Source organism: Pongo abelii, chromosome 14 (assembly GCF_028885655.2).
Source record: "Pongo abelii isolate AG06213 chromosome 14, NHGRI_mPonAbe1-v2.0_pri, whole genome shotgun sequence".
Classification (NCBI taxonomy): Eukaryota; Metazoa; Chordata; class Mammalia; order Primates; family Hominidae; genus Pongo; species Pongo abelii.
Genome location: NC_071999.2, coordinates 116,694,680 through 116,711,673, shown reverse-complemented (window position 1 = coordinate 116,711,673; position 16,994 = coordinate 116,694,680). Strand labels below are relative to the sequence as shown.

The following is a 16,994-nucleotide window of genomic DNA, read 5'->3' as shown; positions in this document are numbered from 1 at the left end:
GAAGAAGAGCAAGATTACTTTTATTTCTAGGTACCTTGGAATCATTTCTTTTAATACAAATGCCTCTCTCCTTTTTGCCTTTTGACAAGTTCATGCAATGTTACCTTGAAAAAGATACATTTACTGCCTCTTTTCCCTGAGGGAATCTGCTGGTTAGTCAACCTTTGACTTTAAGAAACCCTGGAATGCAAGTCAGTCACATTCCAGCTCACCAATAACTCGGGAATGTTGTCCAGTAGAAAAGGCGGCAGGCAACCTCCGCATTTCTGAATCCGCTTGTGGGAAAAAGTGAATTTTGAAAGCACCCGCTTTTGCAGTGTGATTTCTAGGAATATAGTGCAGTGAGAAGGGAGGGGTTGGTGAGAGTTGGGTTCTCAGTCAGCAACATTTTTAAAAAATGCACAAGAAACATCGCCAGCATTAACTTAAAAATTATGTTCCTAAAATCTCAAAGAGAATATTTCCTTTTTACCAAAATTATTCATAATGAGTCAAGTCAAAGTGGGCTCATGGCCCTTTTTAGTGGGTCTCGGGTTTGGTAGCCAGGTGTGCACCATGGATGAGGCAGGAAATGCCAGCTTCATAGTTACAGGCATCACGGAAGCTGAGCATGGATTTCAAAATATCCCCATTCATGGCTCCACGCCTCCCCAGACAGACATCTCAGGGGCTCCTCGAGGCACTGCCCGTGGCCCTGTTCTGTCCTGTGTTTCGATCAGCATTGGATGAAGACATGCAAAGCCATTATCAAACTGACAGAGGGCTCGCATCTAAGCAAGGAGGTGAATTCTTGACACCTAGGCTTAGAGGACAAGGAGACCAGGTGAACTGCTGAGTTCAAGAGGTAAACACCAGAGCATCTGTATTTAAAAAACCCTACCCTTCACAATGCCTGTCTGATGTATGTTTCGACATGTCGTTCACTCACACAGTCAGGAGTTTGCTGAGCTCCAACTCTGTGCCTGTCCTGTTCCAGGCATTGGGAATACAGCAGTGAACAAGACAGGCTGAAATGTCTGTCCTCACGGAGCTGACTATAACATGGGCCAATGATCCGCAAAGATATATATGCACGATTATTAGGAGGAAGATCTCGAAACATTTTTTTTTAACCTAGAAGGATGCGCATTCTACAAGGTTCAGAGCCAAGTGCTCTAGTTGCAGGACTAGGATCAGATTTCCATATGATCTTGCCAATTTGGAAGGCTGAGCCTTAATAACAAGATGAGCTTTAGTGACAACATGTGAAGTCCTTCGTTTACACTCCAAGGTCAACTGTGACAGTGGGGAGTGGTTGCTATGTGTAAATACCTGGGAATTTAGTTGCCTTGAAGCCTGAAAGCATGTGACTGTTCACTGGTTATGAGTTATGATCAATTCCAGGTGTCCGGCTGGCAAGCAGAGGGCTTAAGAACCTTGGTACATTTGGAGAAAAAATCCGAAGGTGGCTGGGGCTGCTGCCCCTGGATTTCTTTACCGATAGTCCAGACGGCAGAACTAGAACTCTACAAGTTAAGCAGAAATGAAAGAATTCCCCAACGGAGGGGACTTCTCACGTGTAGGTGGTGAGGACTGTCTCAGGCACAGGCAACATGAAGGTCTCTCCGTCATACATTTAAGCATGAGGGAAATTGTACATGAAGTTATGTTCTAAATTTCATGTTTTTAAAATTTTTATTATTATTATACTTTAAGTTTTAAGGTTGCTTAGAAAATCTGTCTTGAAAGTTCACGGCTCTGTGTCCCTAACAGGAGAGAATGTGTACGTGATGCTGAACTATGCAGGTGAAATTGTTCACACACCTTTTGCTAGGGAAGGGTGAGGGGAGTAGGCAGGTGGTCCAGGGGGCCCTGGGTCTCCGGCTTCTCCCTAGAGAAAGAAAAGAGAAAAATAGGATGTGAGAATAGCCTTTTGGAGTTTTTGACAGTACACATATTTCCAAAGAAACCCGAGCGTGGACCGTCAGGCTGGCAGAGCAACTATTTCAACCAGTGGAACCACAGACAGTGCCTGGGGCAGCATCCCCATGCTAGGGTGGCAGAGCCTGGCATCCCAGCCACCAGCCACAGGTGCCCAAAGAGAACAAGACAGGCAGGGGCTCATCTCATTTTGAAATCCTTGTCGAATGCCAGGAGACTGTGCTTTCTGTAGTTCAGACTATTACATTTTGGGTAGTGATAGCCGAGCCGCCTGGCGAGGGTGGGCTGGGAGATGATGCGGCCGCAGGACCCCCGTGGAGCGCCATCTGTGTCGTAAGGCAGCATTTGTCATAAGGCAGCATCCCACGCACCACCTTCACCTCTATGAGCCTCATCCGGCTCAGAAGTCCTCTCCAGATGTCCCCTCACCCAGGTTCCCCACGGGTGAGTTCCCCTCTCAGCTGGACGAGCAGCACCCACCTGGTCCTCCAGCTAATGGTTTCCCCTCCCTGCAAGCCCAGGAATTACTCACACAAGCCGCATCCTCCCTTGGAAACCAGGGGCACCTCACCCTCTTGTTACTACAAAGCCTGCCTTCCCCAGGCCTGCTGGCTCCCTCTGTGCCTGAGCACACCCCTGCATGGCCCTGAGTGGCAAGCGGCACCCTTCTCCCCAGCTGGGAGCACATGTGGCTCATAGGTCACCATCCACCTCGTCTGTCCAGTGTCAGAGGCCATGTATTTGGGGATCTCGTACTTTTTAGGGCAGGGGATGCCTCCACAGGACACCATCAGGAGGGGGTAAGGCCAGCCAGGGTGGGCGAGACACCATAAGTGGCAAAGACATGAGAAACAGGCTCACCTTGGGTCCCCGGGGTCCATCAGGGCCTTGATAGCCATCCAGGCCTCGGCTTCCCTACAAGAAAGATATTTGCTTTTAATTTTTGTCTCTGATGTATAACTCCAGAAAGTGACCGCAATAGCATTATTGTATCTCATAAAATTAACAACAGTTCATTAAAGTCATGTATTAACCCAGTCTGTGTTCAATTTTCCCTGACTTTTGTCCCAAAAGTGTCTTTTTAAGGTTGCTTTGCTTGAACCAGGAGCCAAAAAAGTCCAAATATAACACTTGGCTGCTATGTATCTGAATTCTCATTTAATTTACAATAGTCCCTTCTTCCTTTCTATGTTTTTAGTATCATTTTGTGGTTGTTGAAGATACTGGGTTATCTGTGCTGTGGACGTTCTGTGTGGTGGGCTGTAGTCAGTCTCACCCCCGTGGTGTTGTACAATCTGTTCTTCTAACCCTATGTTTCCTCCACGTGAGTCATTAGGGCTGGAGGCTGCCCTAGGTGCAGGTTCCCCTTTTCAGCAGGGATCGTTTGCGGAGGATGCTGGGCACCTCTTCACCTACAGAAGGTACGAGTGCCGGGTTGCTTTTATGACTGGTCAGTGGGGTCAGGTGTTGACAACCTGAACCAACTGTTGAAACTCTCCCCCAGGGTGGGTTTTGAAAATCTTCATTTAGTACCAAAATAGATGCATTAAGGTTTCTTAAGTTAGAGTTTTTTTCTCTTCATTAAAAAAAATCTCTGCTGGGTGTGGTGGCTCCCGCCTGTAATCCCAGCACTTCGGGAGGCCAAGGTGGGAGGATCACTTGAGCCTAGGAGTTTGAGACCAACTTGGGAAACATAGTGAAACCCTGTCTCTACAAAAAATACATAATGTAACCGGGCATGGTAGCATGCACCTGCAGTCCCAGCTACTTGGGAGGCAGAGGTGGGAGGATCGCTTGAACCCAGGAGTTTGAGGTTGCAGTGAGCTGTGATGGTGCCACTGCACTCCAGCCTGGGCAACAGAGCAAGACCCTGTTTCAAAAGCAAAAACAAAAACAGAAAACAACTATAACACTAAGTTTTGTTTTCTCATTCCCTTGAACATTGTTTGAAAGAAAAAGTTTATCATTGAGTCATATCATGACATATCTGGACAGAAGAGTAAAAGCTCTCTAAAAATCTAGCAATGTATTCCCTCTTTTAAAGAATATGCATGGTTCAGCTCCCAAAATTCAGAATGCCAGACGCCACAGGTATAAGAAAGGTCCATTCTCTGATTACTTTCGAGGTTATCTTGATACCCAGGAGCAGGTGCACTGAAAGTCATGTTGTTTAGACTGAACTGAGATGGGCTTCACTTTGTGTGTTTTGTTGTGGTCCTGTGGTTTGGACCCGGACTTTCTCTCACGCTAGGTGGAGCTGAAGACTCAAAAGTAAAGACAAACTTCTGTGATTTTAAAAATGAGGTCCTGTTTAGAGGCCACGTCATGAGAAAAGCTAAGAATCCTCAAGTACTTGCCATGACAGGAGCTGGCAGCTGGACACTCAGTGGGAGCCGTGAGCACAGCCACAGACTGGCCAGCTCAGAGGGTACCCTGGAATTTGTCAAATCTGAGCTTCACTCTGGGCCACGAGCATCACACAGCCATGCTGTGGCATCCTCAGCAAACAAAACAAGCACCCCAGACACCACGTGTCGCCATCTCTGTTGAAGGGTCCAAGACAGCATGGGCACTTTGAGCCATCTGAAATGCACTGGGCATTATAGAAAACCCATTGGGGAAGGGGGACAACTTAAGGAGCACTCAAGATTCCTCTGAGGCAGCTGGAACCCCAAGAGCCAAAGCAATGAGCTAGAAGTTCCCAGGGGAGTTCCCAGCGGCAGGTCAATAGGTCAACTGACATGGGGGAGGCTGAGGGTTATGCACGACTTAAGGAGAAAATGCACCCTCAGGGTTCATCTGAGACCACTGGCAGTGAAACCCAGATAGGCGGGAACCCTAAGTCAAAATGATGATCAAAACTTTTTCCTCTCTGTTTCTCAGTGGCAAACACAACAGGGTCGGGGAGGTGCAGGGATGGCCAAGCAGGAATCACCCAGGCGCTCCCAGAGTCAGGCTGGCGACCACCCCAGGAAGGACCCAGTGGAGGCTCCACGGGGCTCCCTGAGACCCCACTTCCAGGCAAGGTCTGTACTCCTGCTAGCAAGCTCACCACAGAGCCCAGCCTTAGGGGAAGCTGAGGTCAGGAGACTGACATGCAGATCACTATTTTAGAATGGATAACTGTGAAGGGCTTTGAAACTGCACACTCCTTTCTCCCCGGCCCTCCCCCAAATCTAATAACATATCACTCATTTGAATTCAGTGAGGTCATATATATGATTCATGGGAAGTTCTGATTATGCAATTTTAGAAGTACAAGGTTGATTTTATGTTTTTCAAGGGTGGAAATAACTGGAGTAAGGAAAGTCCTTGGGCAGAAGTCCTCAGGGACTAGCTGGAACAGATGAAAAGAATGTATGGCTAGACTTTTCTAGGGCGATGCATGCTTCTAAAGCTTAAAAGCAGTCTGCTGTCTCTCGTGGCGTGAACTGGCCCGTTATCTTTCTGTTTTTCATTTGCCTGTTGTACCCTTTTCATTTCAGTGGCCGAGGGAGCACCTGTTAGGCTAAATAGAACGCATGTGCCTCTTGAAGAGGCGCCTCTGCAAAGAAACCCTGCCAGCCTGCAAATGAGATGCAATTTAGTATAAAAGACTAAAGACAGTGAGAGTTCCATAAAAGAACTCAATCTGAGGTCATGTCTGCCACTTCAGGCTTTGCAGAGGAAACCTACACACAGCCACAGGGAACACTGAGGCTGCATCTGGTGAGAGTCCAAGTCATCGACACTGCAGCCGGTGCAAACGCAACGTCCCTGAAGTCCTGGACAGTCCTCATAAAGGACAACGGTCCTATTGAGGGGGGACTTCCCACAACACAACACGTGTTGGTGTGGCCTGTATTCCTCAAAGGAGACTAGGTCTCAATGAACACTTTTTAAAATAACTCTGTGGAGTTATTTTAAAATTATAAAATTATAAAATAACACTGTGGACAGCATTTGCTCAGTTACTAAAGATATGTTTCCCCTAGAAAGAGGAGGCGAAACCATTTCTAATTTCTCAGAAAATTGAATATAACCGAATTCATAAACGCTACGTCTCCATTCCTTTTTAGAAAAGGTTGGAACTAATAGTTCTGACAATCTCAGTAGGGATGACAGGTGACCAATTCTGTGTTTATGTAGAGGAGGGCAAGTTCCTACCCAGGATATCTTTTCTTTTCTGGTTCCTCCCATTTTGATGCACTGTTTTTGTCACTGAGCAGTTGTTCCTTGGAGGGGCTTTTGGTGTCTGGGGGGAGGTGTCAGGTGGGGACAACTGAAAGTCATGGAGTGATGGCCACCTGGCCAGTGGGATGACAGAGGGCGGACACAGCTGTGGTGCAGATCGGTGCTCACAAGCAGGGCAGCTGCGTCATTTGTGTATGTCTATTTCCCATTTCTATAGTTGAGTAAACTGCCTCCCCGTAACCCACTTAACTGGAAATACCTGCGTCTTCCCGAGTTGTTGCAACTGCAGAAAGTAAGCTGGGAAATGAAAGCCTGATGCCTCACCATCCTCACATCTGGGCCGCAGCCCTGGAGCTGCCAGGTGGCCACTGTTTACACAGCATCTTGTCTTTCATTAACTTTGGAGTTCCAGGGAGCAGCTCTGTGGAACTGCACTTTTTTTTTTTTGAGACAGAGAGTCTCACTCTTTCTCCCAGGCTGGAGTGCAGTGGTGCGATCTTGGCTCACTGCAACCTCTGCCTCCCAGGTTCAAGCAATTCTCGTGCCTCAGCCTCCTGAGTAGCTGGAATTACAGGCATGCGCCACACCCAGGTAATTTTTTTTTTTTTTTTTTTTTGTATTTTTAGTAGAGACAGGGTTTCACCATGTTGGCCAGGTTGGTCTTGAATTCGTGACCTCTATGATCCACTCACCTTGGCCTCCCAAACTGCTGGGATTATAGGCACCTGGAAATGCACTTTTAAATACTATAACTCCCTTGTGCTGAAGATGGAAAACCGAAGATAATTATAATTTTACCAGCACATGGTAGGAAATTAACAGCAGCACTTTAATCACATGGAGTAGGGGAAACGGGTTACTTTTGAACGATAACGTCTGCTTTAGCCTCTGTCCCTTTACAACATTTGCTTTTCCTAAGCCATGAACTACAATGTGGCCTCTGGGTGGGGTGCATTTGGATAGCTCTTGCTCTAGGTGTGCTGCCTTTGGGAGTACTCCGATCAGTAACTGATGTTATGAAAGGCTGGGTGTGATTATGGCAAAGCCTGGCATTGGCTCCCTGGGCTGAGTTTAGCATAAAATAACAGGAATAGGAACAGTAAGATCATTTGAGGTTGCAGGAAGTCAGAAAGATTGGTGTTAAGTTTGAATGGTCAAAAGCAGAATGCTGGGTCAAGACGGCCCGTGTCTAGAGCCAGTGGAGGTCAGAAAGCCAGTCTGGCAGGCAGGTCCATCTGCGGTCCTGGAACAAGCATGGTAGAACCCCCACCAGGCCTGCCGAGCTTCTGTACCAGCTAACTGAAGCCCGTGGGCTCCAGACGCCACATTACCCTCTATGCAGCCCTGAGCAGGATTCAACAGAGTTGTGATTCTGAGGCTAGTGATTTTGATAAAACTCTATCTCTATGCACCTACTAGGACTGAGCGATGGACATACTAACCCATGAGCAGGCAACCAAGCCCTGTGTACCACCGAGGTGACTGCATGTTTGCTGGAAATATGAAAACCACCTCGAGGGGGTAAGGAAATATGGCACATCTATTCACTGCCATTCTCTGCAGCTTTAAAGAACGAGGCAGATGTGTACCTGCCAACGAGGAACATTCCCTAAGGGGCACTGGGCAGAGCAGCACAGACACGGTCATTTCTTTTGTTGCTCCGTTACATGCATGTGAAGCTACATGTCTTTGTGTGTATGTTGGCATGAGTGTGATGTGAGACCCAAGGGGCTGTCAGTGGTGGTGCCTGGGGAGCCTGCCGGGCCTGCCGCAGGAGGCGTGTGCTGTGTGCTGTGGGGTGGGACCTGCAGGCACAGTGAATAGTGAAAAGGCATCAACCATTGAACTAAAACATCGTGTATGACCTAGAGTTGAGACGGTTCTAACTGACCTAGATTCATAATACATTTCTTTTTAAAAATTTTTATCATTATTATTATTATTATTATTTTATGACGGAGTTTCACTCTTGTTGCCCAGGCTGGAGTGCAATGGCGCGATCTCGGCTCACTGTAGCCTCTGCCTCCCGGGTTCAAGTGATTCTCCTGCCTCAGCCTCCCGAGTAGCTGGGATTACAGGTGCCCACACCATGCCTGGCAAATTTTGTATTTTTAGTAGAGACACGGTTTCACCATGTTGGTCATGCTGGTCTCAAACTCCTGACCTCAGGTGATCCACCCTCCCCAAGCCTCCCAAAGTGCTGGGATTACAGGCATGAGCCACTGCGCCTGGCCCATAATACATTTCTTACATAACATTTTTCTCCTAAAAAAAAAAAAGCCAAAAATCTGTCCACAGAACTCATGATAAAAATAATTGAGTTGTCATTAAACATAAATGAAGTGTCACAGTATGGGTCAATCTATAAAAAAATTCAGGTGGACCCTGGGTCACCAAGTCCAGGACCTTCCTATGAGTGACAAGGACATGGAGGAGGGGTGTGAGGTTGGATGATATAGAAGCCATGGCTGGTGGAGTCGAGTGACGGATACTTTGAAGGTGAGGAACCAAAAGATAGTTTGCAAAAATGAGAGCCAAGGTAATGACACGGTTCAAGTATTGTGAGGCAGGATTATCTGTGTGACTGCAAATACAAGAACTGTTTTCAATGTTTTTTTCTGGAGATAATTTTCTTTCCTGAGATGCCAAGGCCTATTTATTTAACCTTTGTGGGATGTCGTGGGCCCAGAGCAGATTGCAGTTCATGCATCCAACTTACCTTCTGTCCTGGTGATCCTTTTTCACCACTCAAGCCAGGGTAACCCTGGAATGAACAAAAAACAGAAGCAAACAGCTCAGAATATGCAGTAAACATTTCCAGAGGGCTTGACTACGGCACCTGGCTGTGATTACAGCAAAATGCTGATGGACAGACTGAACAAGTCTCAGGTCCAGATTTTGAAGAATAGCAACAAATTGCCAAATTCAATACCAACTATTAATACAATTCTTCCCTCTTTACAAAGTTGTGGGGGGTGGGGGTGGGAAATAATGACTATGATAAAAAGGCTCAAAGAAAGCAGAATCCATCCTAATCTCAAAGCTGCTTCACTATGGAAGGCATCAGAGCCATCCCAAGACTCTCATTTTCTGAGGGAGATACATCATTTTAGCAATACTTTCATAACGTGCATCATTTCTACCACTTAAATACAGAGAAATCCACAAAGATAGTACAATAAAAAACTAAAAATATAAAAAGGCTTGTACTCTAATGTTCTACTGTGACTCTCTATTCTTATTTTTGGAGAATGTAAAATATGGTCTTTTGAGTGGTAGCAACCGCCAGATAGCCACCAAAATTCTGCTTTCTATTCCTGGGCCCACGGCTCTGACCACCTGTCCCAGCCCTCAGCTAGGTGTGGTCGTGGAGTGAGTGGGGTCAGTCCAGGCTGGGGCTCTGAAGGTGGGGTCTGTTCCTCAGGTGGCTGAATCACCGTGGACGGGGACCCCCTCCCGATCCTTACAACTAGGACATTTTTGTTGGGCTCTTGGGACAGTTGGAAATCAATGTGTATTTGAGATATTCTACATTTTTGGTTACTACAGATAGCCAGTGCAGCCCCCAGGGCTAGATGTTCGTGCTGGGGGGCTGTGTGTGTGTGGGGGGGTGGGGAGTAATAATGAGAAATCTCTATACTTTCTGCTAAATTTTGCTGTGAATCTGAAACAGCTCTAAAAAGGAAAGCCTATTGAAAAAAACCAAACCAAACCAACAACTGCAGTTGTAAAACGCGTGGTTTACCCTCGGTCCAGGAAAGCCCATGATTCCTTCTTCTCCCTTCAAGGAAATGCCCTAGGAGAGAGCAGAGGGGGCGTAAGGAGCAGCCCAGGGACGGCCCCTCCAGCCGGCAGGGCCCACGTGTCATCCTTTGTTCCAGGACTCTGTTCTCAGCCCCGATGGTGTCCAGACCGCCTGGCGATGCTCAACTCAGGCGCAGTGCAGGGCACGGTCCTAGGAGACCCGCCAGCCTTCCCGGGCTGTCACCCATCCAGGACTGCATGTGTCACATCACGTGGTAAGCGACCGCGAGGGAGAGCTGGAGCTCTGAGGACAGGCAGTGACAGAGGGGACGGAGGGCAGAACCTGGTGGCTCCTGAGCGGATGCCACGCCCCTCCGCCATCTTCATGCTCCCTTCCCAAACCTCAGAAGATGATCAGCCAGTGTTTATGATGCCAAGAGGAAGAAATTCTAGAACTGACTTCTTAGAATGTAAAAATGCATGGTAATACTGTTCCGCCATGGACAAGGGGATGAGAGACTGACGGTGTGCGGGCCCCGAGCGCACGGTGCACCCGTCATGCCTGGCACAGCGCCGACAGCCCAGGAGCCCAGGGGAGGGGGCATGCTCATTACTCGACTTACTCTTATTCCTGGTTCCCCCTCACTGCCTTTTTCACCCTGTGAAGAATATGAAAAATAAGAAACGCCTATTAATTTGAGGATGGTAATGGGTAAAAATCAATCAGGGTTCATGACATGAGCTTAAAGTATTGAATCAATCCTCAATCATTATAAATTGATTACAACACATGACTTAAATTTTGCAGCTTCAAAATTCAAGAGAAAAGATGTGTCATTTCTTCTAGATTTTCACAAGATAAATTAATTCCTGTATTCCTCTTGGTACAAGTGAAAGTCTGTCTTTCCTTCTCTCTGTGTTTTCCTTTATCCCCCACACAGTTCCAGGCAGATTGTTTACATCCGTATGGTGGGAGAACGTGCCCAAGGAAAAGCCTTAATGAAAATACTCTTTGGAAGAAAACATTACTAGGAGGTCCTCTGAGGAAAAGATACACATGGAACATATTGAAACTTGAAGCAAAAGTGGCTGTTGAAAGCCATGTCAATATCATAGATCAAAAACATGATCTATGTTTTTCCCATTTCTCTTCGTCTAAAATGGTGAAAGAAACAGCAATTGGTGGGTCCTTTGTCCCCGTCATTCCTGAGGGTACCTTGGATTCCTGCAGCATACAACTGCCCCTGCAGGTTGGCCGTTCCCAGCCCCGGATCCCACCCTGGCCTGGGTTGTAGAAAAGGTGGAAAACTTGACTGGGAAGATTGAGCACCTCCACACGGATCAAACCTGCTCTAGGCTCCCGTCCAGAAGCTGGACAGAGGCCCTCCCTGCCGCCTCCCAGGACACTTTTGTCCACGGTAACTCATAACTCGAGCCTCAGCCACCTGGATTGAATTCCCCTGCAAGGCAGTGGTCCTGCCTGCCAAATCCGCCCCAGGACGCAGGACCCAGGACACAGGACCCAAGCCCCACCCTGCTCAAGAGTTGGGAACAAGATTCTATTTGGAAAGGTAAGATCTCCCCATTTGGGGTTTCTATTTTAGTTCCCAGATATTCTGTGTGCCCGACATGGTACTGAGTGTTTCACAGTCGCCTGCAACCTCCTTCTCAGCTCCAGGAGGTCAGTGTCACCATCCCCATTTGACAGGGGGAACAGGAAGCCCTAGAAAGGCTGCGGGACCTCCCTGAGTGGGTGGGTGGCACAGCAGCCTCCAAACCTAGACAGAGTAGACGCGGCAATTCCTATTTCAGACTAACAGCATGATTTCAATTAAGCAAAATGTTAATTGAATGATTCAGAAACTGTCAAAAACTGACTTTGATCCTCCAGAAAGGTGCTTCATGTCAGCAAAGAAGTAGGTTTTATTTTGCTGAACACATTTTGCTGGATAGTTCCATGATTCTGGCTTTGAATTACGGTATGACCATTAGCCTCCATCTACACTGAACGAAAGGATAGATGTAAGGTTTTTTTAAAATGAATTCTCATGTTGCTTCAGATTCATCATAATTGAGATGATGGACTGACAAAGCGATTGCACTGTGAATCTAGTAACTGTCTGGAAGCGTTGAAAATATTCTGGGAGGACCTGGTTATGTTTTCATGCGTAATTTGCCAAGTTGATGGTGAGGCTTTTTCTACTTGGAATGTGGCTGGATACAATTGAAGAAATTTACTTTTACTCTCTTTTTTTTAGTTCAACTAGGAAAACAGTCAATTTTGCTCTTTACCTTGTACTGATCTGGGTGGAAGGTGACTCTCGTGGGCGCGATGATGGGGTGGAGGGTGTCTGATGGAATCCCATTGGGTCCTGGCTGCCCTACATCACCCTGCATATTGTTAAGCAAAAGCAGTTGTCTTTAAATTGAAAGGAAACTACAAAACTCGAATACAAATACAACCTGGCCAAAATACTGCAGTTTTAATGTTTGCATATTACTTACCATATGTATACCTATTTATAGCATAATAATCACAAAATAGAGTAATCCTAATGTAAGTTTTTTATATCCTCCTTTCATTAGCAATCATTTAGAATTTATGCATAAAAGCCATGTAGGTTGTTTACAATTCTGGACTGCATTTGTTTCTGTGGGGTTGTTTCCTTACAATGAATTTCTATATATGGGAATTATTAGGTATGAAGGCTAAATGTCTTTATGGTTTTTGACAGGTATTACTCTACTGGTTGCCAAGATGGGCACCGAGATAAAAGAAATGCTGAAGAAATGAAAGACTACTTCCCCAGCTAAAGATGTTTTTATATAATAAAAAGCAATCTTAAATAACTATAATATCCCAAGATTGCTTTAATTTGCATTTTTATCATTAGCAGAAAACACTCTTTGATGTGGTGCACAGATGGTGAAACCTATCTATCTAGAACATTACTGGACAGTTATCCTTGCATAATATTCTGGCTTTACCTCCCAGAAACTGATTGACACAAAAAGAACATCATTGTCTTTTCCTTTCTTTCCACATTAAACTGTATCATACAAATCTGAGCCCAGATATCACATAACATGGATAGCAGTAAATGGAGACAATGGGTCAGTTGCAGAAAGTGATACTCCACAGTGTATGCTGAGTGTCTACTAATAGAATATCTTAAAATACCCAAACTGTTTGTTCTCCTCCCTTGTACCTGTTGGGCCCCTGATGTTTTTTACTAATTAAAATTTGCATAAGTCCTTTGTAGATTGTAGACTCTAACTTCATCTCCATTATATCTAATGGGACTATTCTCTTCTCCTACCGATGATTTCTTCCCAGATTTTTCTTGTTTTTATTTTATTATTTTGTTACATTTCATTGTATGGGGCTATAAATTTTTATGTGTTTGGATCTTCAGTGTTTTTCTTTCTTTTTTTTCCAGAAGCCCACTGCTTGCTAATTGTTCTTTTTTGACTTCTTCTATTGCATTAATGTAAAGAAGGAAGAGTTTCTTCTTCACACTTGAGCAGGACTTGATTCAACTTACTGTGCTGTTCCATCAAAAAGCAGAAGGGAAAACAAAATAGAAATGATCCAATCATGAGGCCAAGGGTCAGGTCTACTTTACAGTGGGCACATGGCTTTTGTGGTGAACGCAATGGGACTGTGTTGGTGAGGTTTTGCTTGCGGGGTGTGGCACTGCGTTAAGCCTGTCGTGCACGTGATCTCACACGTTCCTCTCAAAGGCCATGAGGTCTTTGGATCTTAGCACTCTAAGGAAGGAGAAAAGCCACATGGTCCTTACGGCTGCCTTTGTGCCCTACCAGGGCTGGTCCCTGAGATCCCCTGGTCCCTGAGATGGCTCCATGTCAGTCTCTGGCTGTAGTCTCAGTCCCCTCAATCACCTCTGGGTTCCACACATGAGAAGATGCCCTCAGTGACATGTCCTCACCTCCACCTTCTGAAGATGAGCTGAGTTTATGTCTCTGTGTCAGAGTCTCGGCTAGCCTAGATGGTCTATGTTTACCGTCTTGTTGATGCAGAATTATCACTGGTATGTGGGTGACAACCTAGCACTTTGCAATGATTATTTCCCTACGCAAATGGTCTGTCTGCAGATGAACTCAAGGTAAAAGTTTTACAGCGTAGAACTTCATAATTAAAATGATTTATCTCCTGGCTGAGATATGCGGCATGCCTCTGCTAGAACTGACCAGGCTTCCTTTACCTTTTCACCCTTAACTCCGTAGAAACCAAGTCCTCTGTTGCCCTGAAAAGATAAATAATTTCTGTAAGTTTTAAAAAGCCAATCATCAGAGAGAAATAAAATTATTTTTCTTAGAAAAAGAAACCCAAGACCTATTTATCGGCAACTTTAGTGAGCAACTATATTTGCATAATATTCTTGCTTTGCATTGTAGAAACTAATTGACAGTTTGTCATATCGGTTGACCAAGGCCTCAGAGTGAATGAGTGGGAGCTGAGATTGGACCCCAGGTGGTGCTGGCCCTTGATCGTGAGTATATGGTCTCTGCAGACTGTAGTCTAAGAGCATGTCCCTGGGTTCTGGCCCCTGCAGATGGAAGAAGCAGCCCCATTTCACTCCCTGGACTCTGCATTTGAAGATCATGATTCGTCTTTTCTTCTGGCTCAGTCTTCTCTCATTTTGGCAAAATAATCCTCATTTCATATAAACTTTACCTATCTTTTTAATAATCTTTGGAAATTTAAAATCAATCAGAATGTAATGATTTTAGGTGATTCTCTGGGCTTTATCCAACCTTTCTGTCTTCCTTTTTTACCTAAGAAGCAAAGCTAGGCCCAGTATCATAGTAAGGATTTAATAATTTCACGAACGCAGTAGCCACGTGTGGGAGGACCGACAACGCTGACCTCTAAGATTTGTGCAAGATGACAAATTTGGGCACATCATAGGCACAGTCCTCTTCTACTCCCAACAGCTTTGCTTCTTTCCCAGGGTTTCTGTGTGTTCCCACAGTGACAGCAGTGTCACACAAGCCCTATCTGATCTCTCTCTCTCTGCAGTCTACCGTCCGCCCCCGCCAATGTCCAGATATTTTCTGAAAATAAAAACAAAGCCTTCAATGAATTTTTGCCTTTTGCTTCTTCCCCACCTGGTGGGGAGCTGAAATCAAAGCACAGAAACGCGGCCAGGCTAGATTAGAATGCAATTTGTGCGAGTCCCCCACGGTCCCTCTCTGCCTCCTGAGCTGGTCGTCAAAGTCACCAGGAAGTGACTTGGTCAGGGGTGAGGAGGGCTGTTTATGTTTGCCGCAGCAAGGGGAGATCTGAGGCTCACGCCTGGGCTCAGGGCTTGGCTGCTGCCTCCTCAGCCCGGCCGCCTGGTCCTATTTCTGCTGCTCTTGGCCTGGGGCCCATCTCATCCTGCTCCAGGCTGCCAGGCGGTGGGGCGTTCAGCAGCCTGCGCAAGCTCTCCAGCCGACCGGAAGCCGTGTCAGAGGGGACAGGAGCCTGGGGGCATGGGCGGTGGCAGCTGTGGTCACCAGGGGTCACAGCAATGGGCAGGCATGGCAATGTGTGGGCTTGGCGCATCCTCCATCGGGACACAGGGCAAGGGAAAGGTTCCTAGATGCTTCCCGTTGGCAGCCTAGCATTTCTGAATTATGTTGCATTTTGATCAAATACTTCCCTTGTCAACTGCATTCGTTTGTCTTGGACATTTATTCAGCTTCCTCAGATAATAAGGAACCCTAGTTCTGTCCTCTGAGTTTCTAACAAACCACCTACTTTGCTGTGTTCCAATCAATTTAATAACCTTTCTGGGATGAAAACAGTATATAGCTTTGGGCTCTAGCCTAACTTGACTATCACTGAATATATCCCTAGAGGCTGACATTAGACTCCTGTAGAACCTAATTCTAGCCAGGTAAGAATGACATTGGCCTCGCTACAACAGATAGAGTTACATTTTGTCCATTCTCTTAAATCAATGCACGTGAATAAATGTGAGCTGTCCCTAAATTGTTCTAATCTTCATTTTCAATCAAATGTTCATCAGTTTGGTTTTCATATAGCAACAGGCATGTGGTAATTAATTTGCAAACAACAAATTGTTCCACCTGTTCACTTTTTGAATGTCCAGAGGCACCATGGATCTATCCTTGGAGTTTAACATTAAGTCTTAAAAACTCCAAAACCGTTTTCACCATAATATAAACAATAAATAGTTGTCAACCAAGAAGTTTTATGGTAAAAAACAAACAAATCCACAAACACCTAAGTACCCCCTTCCCTCATCCTCACCCCCCAAAACCAACTTACTTGCTGTCCTTTTGGTCCAGGGGGTCCGGGTGGTCCCTGTACAAATACAAAGAAATGTGTAAATGGTTTTCTTTACCCCAGGACCCAGATAACATCTGCCTGAAAGCTCTGGGAAAGCCATTGACTGTATATTTAGGACACAGTGTAGGATGCATGGAGGTTTCTGATGCATTTGGCTTGGCAGAGATGACATGCTGGGGGAGAGGGACTCAGGTCAGCTCCAGTTCTCAGAATCTGCCGGCTGTCTATGGACAGCTGTTTCTGCTTTGCTTTTGTGTGTTTGGGCTTTCGACTTCACCCATGCCTCTCTGTGTTTGTTCTGATCCCTTTGCAAGGTCCTAGGCCCTGTGACTGCAGAGGCAGCTTCCCTGACTTCCTCTGGGAGTCCCCACGAGACTCCATGCAGGACTTCTTCCTGGTAGCTTGGCCAACTTTCATGGACAGAATGAATCTACAGGCTGGCACTGCAGGGCGGAAAGTCCATCTGCAATATCATGGTGTGTCTTTCTGCAGAGCATTCAGTGTCAACACTGTGCTTAGGATTAAAGCATTTCAGATGCAGGGGAAGAGTGTTTAAGTACAAATAAGTGGATACAAAGGAGTGGATAGGGAGGGGGTTGTGGATGATTCCATGGCTCATGTGAAGAACCAAAAGCTGTCAGAGCAGCTAAGGACCTAGCAAGTACAATCTGTTGTGCCGGACTTATCTGAGCTGTGCATTTAAAGTATGAAACCCAACCATGTGGCATGTGTGCTATGACTAAGCCAACAACCATATGGAGTGAAACAGCAAGGGCGTCTCGCATGATCCTGATTTCAGCCACCTTGCCCAGGTCTTTCACAGACGGGGCTACTT

General features: G+C 46.0%; 1 protein-coding gene across 2 annotated transcripts in view; it reads right to left on the bottom strand.

Annotated features, from left to right (window-relative positions):
- Positions 1-16,994, bottom strand: part of COL4A2 (collagen type IV alpha 2 chain) — a 206,113-nt gene that overhangs the window by 62,250 nt on the left and 126,869 nt on the right. For both annotated transcript variants that reach the window (XM_024230971.3, XM_054529224.2), the window contains exons 11-18: positions 16,139-16,174; positions 14,064-14,105; positions 12,130-12,228; positions 10,461-10,496; positions 9,839-9,889; positions 8,813-8,857; positions 2,782-2,835; positions 1,804-1,870 (exon numbers count right to left, since the gene is read on the bottom strand). In XM_024230971.3, the coding sequence (XP_024086739.1) occupies positions 1,804-1,870; positions 2,782-2,835; positions 8,813-8,857; positions 9,839-9,889; positions 10,461-10,496; positions 12,130-12,228; positions 14,064-14,105; positions 16,139-16,174 (430 nt within the window). The remainder of the gene's footprint in view (positions 1-1,803; positions 1,871-2,781; positions 2,836-8,812; positions 8,858-9,838; positions 9,890-10,460; positions 10,497-12,129; positions 12,229-14,063; positions 14,106-16,138; positions 16,175-16,994) is intronic.